This window comes from Cyprinodon variegatus, unplaced genomic scaffold (genome assembly GCF_000732505.1).
Source record: "Cyprinodon variegatus isolate N-32 unplaced genomic scaffold, C_variegatus-1.0 Scaffold292, whole genome shotgun sequence".
Lineage (NCBI taxonomy): Eukaryota > Metazoa > Chordata > Actinopteri > Cyprinodontiformes > Cyprinodontidae > Cyprinodon > Cyprinodon variegatus.
The window spans coordinates 443,615-456,134 of NW_015150745.1; the positions used below are offsets into that span (position 1 = coordinate 443,615).

The 12,520-nt window shown below is 35.3% G+C and overlaps 1 protein-coding gene across 1 annotated transcript; it reads right to left on the bottom strand.

Moving 5' to 3' along the window:
• Nucleotides 1-3,242: 3,242 nt before the first annotated feature.
• Nucleotides 3,243-10,994, bottom strand: s100z (S100 calcium binding protein Z). The gene is made up of 3 exons (XM_015383690.1): nucleotides 10,872-10,994; nucleotides 10,599-10,771; nucleotides 3,243-3,940 (listed from the first exon to the last, which is right to left on the bottom strand). The coding sequence occupies exons 2-3, from the start codon at nucleotides 10,737-10,739 to the stop codon at nucleotides 3,785-3,787; spliced, it is 297 nt and encodes a 98-aa protein (XP_015239176.1). The 5' UTR covers nucleotides 10,740-10,771; nucleotides 10,872-10,994; the 3' UTR covers nucleotides 3,243-3,784.
• Nucleotides 10,995-12,520: the final 1,526 nt, after the last annotated feature.

Consider the following 12,520-nt stretch of genomic DNA (forward strand, 5'->3'; position numbering starts at 1 on the left):
AAACTTAGCTGCAAACTTGAGGCTAGCATATTTTAGGGCACAACCAGGCAAATGTAGAGTGAAATCTTAAGAAATCTTAAGAAAGTGGGGGTCGTGAACATCAGGTTCAACCTTGTGAAGGCAGGGTGTACCTAATAAAGTGTTTGGTAAATGTATATATGTATATATATTTTCATCACATACTGTCAGAAATGTGGTTATTTAAGCTGCATGCACAAAAATGTGTTCAGCTTATTAAAAATTTTCTTGAGCTCAGTTGACCCTTTCAGAATCCCTCTTTTTGGGTCCTCTTTTTCTGTATTTGTGTCCCTCATCCAAAGTCATTCTGTGGGGAAAAGTATACTCACTTTTTTTTTTGCATATTTAGTTTTGTGACTTTCAGATTTGTTGTTTGCACCTGAGTTGCATTTGCAACATTGTTTTCAGAATTGCTTTGTGATCTTTCTGTGTAATGGGAGTCATTTTTTCTCCCACACAAACAAGATAATTATAGTGACACAGGAAGCAATGAGTCAATTCATGACTCAAACTTTATGATCTTAAAGAAAGGAAACTCTACTAGAGGTTTCTCTTTTTTCTGCACGTGACGTCCACAGGAAGAGGATAGCAATCATTAGAGTGAGAACATAAATATCCACATCTGAAAATCATGAATTGATGCTCAGAATTGATTACAACCTTTTTATAAATGCAACAAAAACATAATTACTTCATGGCATCTTCCTGCAGATGATTATCCAGTTTGATTGCTGCCAATCACAGACAAATTGCATTGTAATGGGGAGGGTTTTTGCAGGCACCATCTGCTTGGATAAAAGCAGCACGCTCACACTTTAATTTCAATAGTTTTCTTCTACGTCACCACAGAGAATGTCAGTGCAAATTAGCCGTCTGCTTTTGGTATTTTGGGAAGTGGACCTACAGAGGAAAACCCTTACAGCCCGAGTCACTTTTGTCCTCGCTGAGCTGGGAACATTAACATCGCCTAAGGGGGGCAAGACATATCAGGGAGTTTGGCTGATGCAGCAGGACCCAGGTGGTCCGTCAGGACTGCTATCGCCATGCATCACTGGTACAAGCTGGGAAGTTATTTCCCTGTAAAAAACACAGCGCCTCTAGCCCCGAACAATGTCAGGGAAGTCTGCAAATAGTGTTTAGGGCTTTACATTCACTCATCACAAAAAAAATTACATTAATATTGAGTTTTAAATGGTTTCTTTAACTGGTTAATTCTAAAACGCAAATATGCTTTAATTTCAAGCACAACAGTGCATTTCTTTGAAGGTGGAATGATTTTACATAATTTAATTTGAACACTTTAAAGTTAGTTTTAATGGTTTAGATTATGGTCCCACTGCAACACAGTTGCGTCAAAGTTTCAAATATCTAACACAAAGTGATTGAATTTGTCTAGGACATAAATTCATAAAAAAGTTTCAAGGTATAATCAGAAAAGATTGAGATTTTAATGTTTGTGAGACAAGGTCAAACCTAAAGCATGGGATTGGTAGCATTATGTTCTTGAATGAAACCGGCACTAGTGCATGACACAAGGTTGATTGAATAATGAGGAAGGAGCTTTACCTCACAGTTCTTAAACCTAAAGGTAAAGATGAACAAGTTATAACTGATACTAACCCTATCTCAGGACAGGTTTTGAAACAGATCAAGTGGTTTTTACATTATCACTTGTAGACAATGCTAATCAGCAAACTCCAACACAATCAAAACAACTAAACTCAACTTCACTATCAAGATAAGATCTAAATTATAAAGCTATAATATGCTAGTGTATTTTTAATGAATCGGTTATTGAATTTTGCATTTTGATAACCAGATGCTCAAAGGAGCGCCTCTGCAGATCCTTCCTCCCAGCGGATGTTCGAATATAATATCTTCGTCTGCAAAAGATTTGTATGGGTATATATTTATATCTTTATTATCTTGTGTGGTTGGTTGTGTGTATATATATATATATATTAAACTGTAACTGGAGCGTGTAACAAAAGTAATTTCCCTCTGGCATTATTAAAGTATTTCTGATTCTGAAATAAACTTAGAAAAAAATCTTCGAACATGCTACTGGTTCCGAAGGTTCTTTATCTAAAAGACAGTGGTGTCAAAAGTACACACATTTGTTACTTAAGTAGAAGTATAGATACTGCAGTTTAAAAACACTCTGGTAAAAGTTGAAGTATCAACTTGACCTCTTTACTCAAGTAAAAGTAAAAAAGTATGTGCTCCAAAAACTACTTAAAGTATAAAAGTATAAAGTAACCTTTAAAGAAAATGACTGCCAGATGCCACTATATGAATTAAAAGCTCAATTTTTCGACTATTTCGAAAAATTCTTTGAGATAGAAATGTTAAAATACAATAAGTAGAAGTTGGAAGTAGTAGAAAAAATAAGTAATGGAGTAAAGCATAGAAACCTAAAAAGTGTAAGTGAAGTATTTGTACTTCGTTACTTGACACCGCTGCTAGTAGAGAATAATTTACAGTATCTATCTATAGTATTCTGATCAGATTCGGTGGGATGGGAAGGAAATTACAAACCAAGAAGTGGGTTATGCTGATTGACAATAGGCATGCCTGGAAACACTTGTCAAGATGTTAAATGCCCAGGTCCCCCTTAAAAATGAGATCCAGATCTCAACAGGGTTTACCTGGTTAAATAAATAAAAAAAAAAAAAAAAGATAAGGTTATTCTGAATGAGACAGGCTGGTCAGATTCTGTCTACCTTTCTTTTCCCCCATTATTTATTCAAAGCTGTGGGATCAATTTATTTCAGGCAGCAGATCAAACCTTCCTCTAGCTAACCCTTGTTGGTCATGTAACTTTTTCAAGAGGAGACAAGCTAGCCAATGTTTTAACACATATATTTTCTTTAAAACAATCCACGTTAGCCTGTTAAATAACACATATTATGTGTGTCTTAAATTTTTTAGAATCATGCAATTCATTTTTCATGAAATTGCAGTTTTATAATCATGCAAACTATTTAAAGCTTAATTTCTTCTTTTGTTTATCTGCTCTTTTTCTGATACTCTCTCTCGTCTTTTATTTTGGTATGCTTTTAGATAAACTCTCATCAGTCTACAAACACTCATTTGTCATATAAAATCCAATCCATGAGGTCCTATCAGCAGACAATGCAACAAGCTTCCATACCCGATTTATGATGAAACTTAATACATGGCAAGCAGCTTAAAAGAATAAATTCTAGCACTTAAGTCAAATGCATACAGTTTTATTTAAACAAACAAACAAAAAATAAATAAATAAAAGAGGACGGATTACAGATTCACCAGGAAAGAAGCAGGCATCTAAACAAGAGGTGGAACATTCATTTAAAGGCAACACTTGACATGTTTACAGTGAACTTTTTTTTTTTTCCATGACTCTAGGTTAGCACAGCACAGGGGTTTGGAGAACATTTCTCCAGGGAGCTGAGAGGTAAGGGGAGAAAAAGGTTCTCTGCCTAATGAACCATCAGGGAAATATCAGATCTTATATATTTGACATTTAAAGTTGAAGAAGAAGGAATGATTGGGGCATCTGCTGGGACAAAAACTCTAATCAGGATATACAGACATGGTTTTAGATGACGACGGTGATTTTAAAGGCAAATGTCACGAAACTAATTAGCAGCAACTACTCTATGGTACTGTATCTTAAGCAGAGAGTGTGAGAGAAGTCATATTCATATATGAAACCAAGAAGAACTGAGTGATTAAACGACAGATTTGAGATTTACATTTGTTTAACAGTGTATTCAGACATCTATTTAGCATTCCTGTTCTGCTCTTGGAAGAAGTCGTTGCAGGCTACGGTCAGGGCTGCAACCAACACCACAAACTCATTGAAATCCACCTCGTTGTCTTTGTTCGAGTCCAGGTCATTCATGATTTTCTCCACCAGCATGGGATCTTTCTGAGACTGTTGGCAAAAACAAACAAGGATTAAAAAAAGGGTAAACATCTGCTTAGACTTAACTCATAGGGTTATCACAGAGCCAGTAATATTGATTCCTCAGATCCCTCCTTCACCAATTAGAAAAAAAAAAAACAACCTTGAAAACCTTAATAGAGTTTCCCTCCAGAAATGAAGCACTATGGTTGCATATAAATATGATTCACGCAACATTTATTTCAAGCATTTTGTAATGCAAAGAAGCATGATTAAAGTTTGATTTCAGCAGCAGTTCAACTTTTAACACTTGAAAAATCTAAAAAAATCTAAATCTTGATAAGTAATTTTTCCTTAAAATAAGCGCACTTGTTCTTCGATTGAGGATGTAAAAGAGACATGTTGCGAATGGAACAAGACAATTTACACTTAAAATAAGAAAACACAATTGGATTGTCTTATTTCAAGTGCATATTATCTAATAATCTTATTTAAAGAGTAAAAATACTCATTCCATTGACAAACTTTCATTTACCTACTAAAAATGTAAGAAATGTTTACTTATTTCTAGAGTTTTTCCAGTGATACAGACTCCAGCCTTGCTGACATTCAGATAACATACAATACTCGTGAAGGTCTTTCACCATAATAGTCTTTGGACACATACTCTAACACAGAAAAAAAAAAGTAACACAATATAAACTTTATTTAGCATTAGATGGATCAAATAAGATGTAAAACACCTTAGATTAAGTGTGATATTATTCCTTAACTTAAGAATACGGAGAAGAGGTGGAGAGGTTTCCAAAGTAAAGGCGATTGTGCTTCGATAAATTGTCCATTGGAGGAATAAAGTACTTTAAATGTTTAAGTTTGTTATAAGATCTAAAAGCATCTAAAATAACATAAAGTAGATGTCAAAGACAATCTTGGTGCTGAAGGTGCTCACTCAGTACCTAAGCAATGATGACCTGTTGTTGATAATACTTTTTTTTTTCATACATGTTCTTTGTCTGTGAAATGTAATGAAGCCCAAACTTGCCAACTGCTGAAACTACACAACTTTGAAAAAGAAATATACAACCCCAGCTGCAAAGTGGCTTATGCTTTTAGCATCAATGCTAGTGTTAGCATTAACCTCATGGCAAAGAGATGGAAAATGAGCTGCGCAGACCGTGCTTCTGGGATTAAGGGTTTTCAATTTAAGAGCTGGTGTTTCATATTTTAATGGAATAAATATTGATTGCATAAGAAATGCAATATTATTATGTCAAATTATATCAAAGGTTAGGTTTAATTGAGACTTAAACCTAAATTAATCAATGAAACCACTGGATTCCAAATTTTTTGATCAAGATCACATTATTTTCAAACCTGTATGATCTGTTCAATCTCAACTTGGATTGCTGGTATTAAAAAGATTTTTTTAGCTGTTACATGAATTACATGACTGTTAGATTATGCAACATGTCGATGTTAATATAATGTTTACATTCAATAGCAAACATATTAAGTAACAGTAGTTAAAGGTAACAGTAAGGAGAGTGGAAAAAGCAATTTTTGTCAAAAAAAAAACAGTGGTTATATGATTTGATCTTTAGAAATTAATGTAAGAATTGTTTCAGAGTTGGAAAATTATTACTTTTTTAAGACTCCATTCCAAGGCAATTAGCAGCGGTGTAACATCTTTAATTATAACTCATATCGTAGTCTATTGTTACGTACTCAAATGTTGGTACTTGTATTTAGTTTATGAAAACAGGGCATTCCTTGTCTGGCAGTAGAGCTGTTGATATTGCCATACCGATGGTGACAGTAACTCTAACAGCTCCTGTTTTTATTCTGCAGGGCCCTGCTGTCCTAACATGCCGTTGCGCTTTGATTACTAGGACTAAGTAGTAAATTAATACTAGTCTCTGTCCATTAGGGAGCCGAGTGAAAGTCCTGAGGGACGTTTCTGAAGGCAGGTTTAACAAACTCAGACTCAAATCCTTAAGTCTGAATTAATCTGGCCTAAAGTTGGAAACTCTGAGTTTTCAGTTTCCCAAAGGGTGCTGTGACTTAGTTTAATTAACTCTGAGTAGGTACACTCAGAGTTTAGTATTAATGTGACAAGTATGAAAAGCCATTATCAGGAGAGCACTGATTACATGAGTCACAATTAAAAGACAGAGAAATATTATTACAGCTGCAAAGGAGAGGGAGATGGTGTAGGAGAAGATGGCTGTTCGAGTTATTGCATAAGTTTACATGAAGTCCTATATAGCAGGCTGTTTTTTAATGTTTAATAAAAGTGTTCCTCTCTGTTGTTCCATTTGTAGATCACTGAAATAGGTTTCTTCCTGATCAAAATCTAATTTTCAGTCTGAACTGAATTCTAAATGAAAATTTTTGCAGCACAAACTGAATTACAGAAAGTAAAAAACAAAATTGCACAACTAAGAATCAAGTTTCATATATCCAGAAATGTTTACAAATTTTAGGTGTCCATTTTGACATTTATCAGCTGAACTGAATATGTATTTATTTCTGAAATACTTTTTTTCCTGATCAAAATAGTACTAATTATTACCCGTAACAACAGAAATATGGAGATCTGAAATTAATTTCTAGACATCCAGAGTGTTTAATTTAGATGTGAATAATGTATTTTGGTTTGAAATGGTAATTTTGACAAGGAAAACAGTGTCTTTCATTTTTCAGAATTACATATTGAGACAAACTAATGAAGATTAAATTGGCCTGCCATAGACTGCAATAACCACAATAACATTAGACGGAGAAAGCTGGTTTACTGCTTGAATGGTATCAATGTATTATATGGACAAGTGCATCTCTCAGCAGGTGAACATGAAGTATAAAAACGTTGTTCTAACAGGTAGGACTTCTGCATCATTTTATGAGGTACCTCCTTGTTTTATTTCTGTCTTTCGTCATGCAGTAAATTCTTGGTGAATTTTACTGTGCAGTTGTTTCTCTAATGCCGTTATCACATACATCAATGTGCTTTCACCAATATCCAGTTCTGTTAAATATCTGGTAAATAAGTCTGTGTAATGCTTTTATGGGAGGATGGATAAGGTCTGGATGCATGTGATGGATTCTGAGGTGAAAAATTACCACTAATAAAGCTACCTTTTTGAATATGAAAGGACATCTATTTGTGGTCTAAAACCCTCTCCCTAAAAATGTTTAATTCTCTGTGAATTAATGCTGCTCATTGTTTAATTGGATTCTTGTCCAAAGAACATACTACACCTAGTGAATGGTTTTGCTTTTATTGTTCGCAAAGAACTACAAAAAAATCAGGACATAAAATTGGCTTTAACCCTATAATGCAAAATGTATCATATTTGATACATACGGTTTCTGAAATGTTTTGCATCTGACACCTGCATAATTCAATGTTAAAGACTTTGCTCAAAATCCTATTGTACACAATCAGATATACCTGATAACAGAGGGCAAAAAACTACACAAAAAATAATCTTGACTTATCGCATTGTAATAAATTTATTAATATAAAAAACTTATTTCTGGTTTTTATTTTTACATATTTTGTTAAAAGGCCAAATAAGGACTTCAAACCAAAACAAAGCAATTTTCTGTTTTATTTTATTCTTGAATCAGGCTTTAAAGGGTTAAGGAGGATGAAGACAGAGGACACTGAGTTTATTGAAGAAAACCTGCTCCTTACCAGGTTAGCTCTGGGGAGGATGTTACTATGGTAACAGAAACAGAGGCTGAGTAAACTCTTTTTGTGAAATGGAAAATTCAGAGTTTCCCTGATTTCTGGTTAAGAAAACTTCAGTAAATCTGCTTTGTGAAACAGGCCTCTGCTGAATGGGCCAATCAACATGCATGTCCTTCCACCTGGATGAATGAGAATCTTCACCAGCAACATGCATGTCCTTTTTTAGCTTTCTGACCTGGAAGGCAGTTTCAACATTTCACCAAAGGTCCAAACTGACACTAAAGGGGAGTCTTTTCAGCTGGGAAAATGTCAAATTGTGCCATACCTTTATTTTTAGAGAGTGTCAAAAAACACAAGACACTGGGTGGATATTCAGGGAGGAATGTTGCCGATGTAGTAGTGAAAAATACATAAGCAAGAAACTCCACAATATACATTTTAGTGGATGTACAGAATAATATTTAAAATAATTTGTATTTTATTAAACATATACGTTTGTCATAATCATCATTATTTTAAAGAATGTCAAATGTATGTTAAGAGCAAACATCATAAAACATTTGGACTAGAATTTGTTAATAGAAGTTGTTAATATTTGTAATATTATCATTAATTACATCAGCTGAGTCAAAGTTGTGAACTATTATCTAACTTGGGGTTATATGTTTTTGCATTGGAGGAAGGTTTGCAGTTTTTATTTTGTATTTATTGTTAGTGCAAGTTAAATCTCTTAGCAAACTGAGTATTTTAACTTTAAGGTGTTGTTTTTATATGAAAAACTAATCCGATCTGTAGTTCTTAGCATTTACATTTTACTCTGTTAGAATAGATTTTAAAAACATTTGAACTATCTCAGTTTGGTTTTCTTGATAAACAGTAAAGATGTTTTTCATCAATGATGTTTCTGCCAAAAAACATTTGCAAGTTGCTGCAATAGAGAAATTAATTTCTATTTATAAATCCTGTTTGGAATAAAGGCTGAACCTGAGATGAGATTTAAATTTTGTGTGTAAAAATAATGAAATGTAAAAATAATGAACAAATATTGCATGTTGTGTTCAATGTACAGCATCAAACGGGTGGATCCAAGCCATTTCATTTAGGTAATCAAAAATAACTTTGCCTTTTTTATTTTTTTTACTTGAAGTATACATTATTTACAAGGAATAAGACCCCTTAGAACCTCTGTAGAGATTAAAGTTAAATTGTTGCAACATGTTCCTCAGACTGGACACAATATTAACCCTTTTAGTTGGTTACAAAGAACATTAGTCTCTGCTGAAAATAAAGATTTCAAGTGCTGGTGAAGATTCTTAGTCATCCAGGTCATAGTAATTCCAAAAAAGTTCTTAAAAAACAATTCCCTGGACTTTGTTTACCAAGTTTGAAGATGTTTTGCCTCCCATCCAGGAAGCTTTCTCAAGCTTTAACACATCGTTTATTTAAAGTTTTCTGATTTGTTTACTGACAGGAGGATCCACAGGTACGGTATGTGGATGCAAATGGAAACAGCACATTTGTTGCAGTTTTTGACAGTGCTGCATACTCTGTTGCTACTGACAACCAGAACTCTTCCAGCATACATGCAGAGAACTAGCAATCTGTAAGGTATGATCAGAGGGGAGGTCAGCAGGGCGTCCTGCAGCTCTGATGACAGGTGATGTGCGGTGAAGGTGGTGAAAGGCCGACTTATATCAGTTGTATTTTTTTGGCCTGTAATAAATTGGGGGACAGTTATTGAAACTTTCAAGCAGGCCCCTGAGGTGAGAGGCAATAATTCCTTCATAGTTTGAATGGTTATGTCATAAATCTCTGAAAAGATCTCCAGCACTGGAAACATTTCAACATTTCCGCCATCCAGTTTTCTCTTAAATGCTGTTACCTTACTAGTCAGCTTTGTTGCCGTTGTTTTGCTGAAGCCCAGTTACAGTCGACAGTAATCGGTATTCAGTAATAAAATGCCTGTTTGAGACTAACCACTCACCATTCTTCTGATTTCTTTCAGAAGCTAAATTGTTTTTTTAATTAACTTTTTTTTTTAAATAATTTAGTAAACCCCAGAAATCATCTTGCGACCCATATCAGGGTTGGGACCCCAAAGTTGAGAATTGCTGGTGTTGATGATCTCAACAGGAAGATAAATCATGGCTTGAAGAAGGATGGAAAATTAAATGAAATTAAATGCCTTAAAACCATTTTAAGTAGTAAATGTCATGTACTGTATATAAGGTGATCTACTAAGTTTAACAAACGTCTATTTTGGCATAAACTGACCGTGGACCTTTTGTCCGGGTTGCATCATGTCTCAGGGGTGAATGTGGCTCACATGTCTGTGATGACATCACAAAGATGCCTATATTTGGATTTGATATGAGGCGGCTTGTGATGATGAGGATGATGATACTGATTTATGAGCACCTGAGGCTTCCCATCCATGTGGATGGGAGGGGGATAAGCAGCCAGCAGAAACACATCTGAAGGTGTCTGAGCGTTCATGCCTCGGCCGTTTCTGACTTCAATCATTTGAAATTGCAAGCTTTCCACCTTGCTATCACCCAACCCCAGAGTCTGGACTTATCTCAAATGACCCTATTTATCTCCTACTGCCTGTCCTTTATTCTGCCAGTGTGCTATGATGTAAGAGCAGCAGGTACTCTCTGACTGCAGGATAGCAATCGCTGAAAATCAATTTCCTCTCACAAGGTGAGAATGGTAAATTATCTGAAAACGTCATTGCTTCATTTAATGTTTGAGTAGGTAAGACAATAACTCCTCAAAAGTGCAAAATATCCCCAAGCGAGTTACTGCAATCAAGATCACTGGATCAAACAAAACCATAAAAATAAGAAAGGTAGAAAAAAAATCAAAAAGCATATTGGTTTTTTTTTCTTTGCTTATTACTTAAAACTATCAAACCTAATGCAAGAACATGAATCTTAACAGAATAGATGAGGAAGCAACATAATTTATCGAAATAGGGAATATTTACTTTACCATGAGGAAGTCCGTGAGCTCGCTGTTCAACAGCTCCTTCAGCTCGCCTTTATTCAGCTTGTGCTTATCTCCGTCATTACCAGAGTAGTTGTAGAAAACAGTTATCAGTGCACCCATGGCACCCTCAAGCTGGCTCGGCATTCTGCTGGAAGAAGAGTAACTCCTGGAGGCTCCTGAAAAAGGAAAATTCAATCACATTTCAGGTTTGGGAAATAACTGATAATAGCTAAAAGTAATAAGCTGATCTCTAACATATGATAAGTTTTCTCTAACCTAGTTAGAATCCTGTTGCAGGGGTTGTGCCACAGAGTACTTGTTTGGAAATGAGGAGAGGCCAGACGAGTGATCCTCTATCTTTGTGGAGATAATTAATTCCACAGGTGAGGAACACATGGTAACTGTCTATCTTTCCAGATTTAATCAGTGCGGTTAAGTGAAAAACAAAACATGCACCGGCGCAACCCAGGAACCCCCAAGGGCATTCATCATGGCCTGAGCCACATAGGGGCCTTTACACACATGTCTGCATCACTTGATACACCCCAGATGTGTCTCCAGTGCAGTGCAACACTTTATCAAGAGGAGGATAGGTTGAGACCTGTATCTTCTGTTAAGGAACAGGTTTGTTACAAATGTTCCACTTACTTTCCAATATGTTAAAACAATGCACATGCAATCCTTAACCCTTTGTCAGCCAGGTTACCATTTTGGTAACTTGGATATAAACACCACTTTGCAGCCAACAAGGCAAAATTCTGAGGTCAAATGTGGCCTGCAGGGTCTGCAAGGTTCACCTCTTTCTAAAAGCTGAGTGTAAGTATATTGCAGAATACCACCAGTAATCAGATGTAACTTACTCTGTGTGATATAATACCTACTGTATTTTAAGTAAAAAATAAAGAGTTAAGTTAAAAACTGAATAAGCCTTGTAAATAATAGAAAAAGCTCTTTTAAAATGTTGATTTAAAAAGTGAATAAGCTAAGTTAAAAAAAAAAACAGTAATTTCCTTTAACAGCATTAATTTTGTTGTAACAAAAAATGTATTTGGTTTTTGTGTGAGTACTTTTCAGGAATTTCATACCAAAGCATTCTCTGGATTTTTCATACCATATTAGTGACTATTTTGAAAATTCAATTTTTGCAAATGTTTTGCAATGAAAAAAACTTTTTTAAAAACAAACTTATAAGGTCTTTTTCTGTCCTCCAATGCTACTGATTGACCTATACAGGATTCCACCTTTATTACCCTGCTGGTGTTTTAACCAATTAGTCATGTTACTATTAACTGTGTCTGGGATAATAGTGATCATTGTGGTTGCTGAGGGCTGTAAATGCCGTGCAAATACAAATACTGCAAAGACAAAATGAGACTAGAAAGGACAAGAACCAAACAAACGCACCAACACAAAAACACATGCAAAAAGAAAATGCTGCAAAAAAGAAAAGCTGCAATCTCATAAGTTAGAGAGCAGTAGAGCAGCCATGCCCTGCATACACAAACCCCACTGAAATTATATAAATGATCCAAACATTAAAACACACAAAACACATGCAGAGGAAGAAAGTTGCATGCAAACCAAGGCTCTGTTCTGAATCCTGGGCTGCATCCTCCAAGGACGCGCTCTACCTAGACTGGATCCTTCGAAGTCCTTGAAAATAAGGAGACCGGAAGTGTTTTGGCTGTGAATTCGAACAGGTCTGCCCTTTAGCGGGTTTTACCACCGTATGATCTGTTGCGTAGCAACCATGAAAGTTGCTTAGCAACCGTGACACACAAAGCAGGAAAAGAATGAATACCCAAGTTTTCAAAACTTTTTGTTTATTTATTTTTTATTATAAAGTGAACAAAGACTACACTCATCCAGAGTGTAATAAAGGTTCCAACCACTGGGAGCAGGAACAAATCAAATCAAATGTAACG

Excerpts from the sequence above, each read along its gene's own strand:
- s100z (XM_015383690.1), bottom strand. The coding sequence starts at position 10,739 with ATGCCGAGCCAGCTTGAGGGTGCCATGGGTGCACTGATAACTGTTTTC. Across the intron at positions 3,941-10,598 it reads AGCTCACGGACTTCCTCATG|TCTCAGAAAGATCCCATGCT; the intron begins GTAAAGTAAATA and ends TTTTGCCAACAG.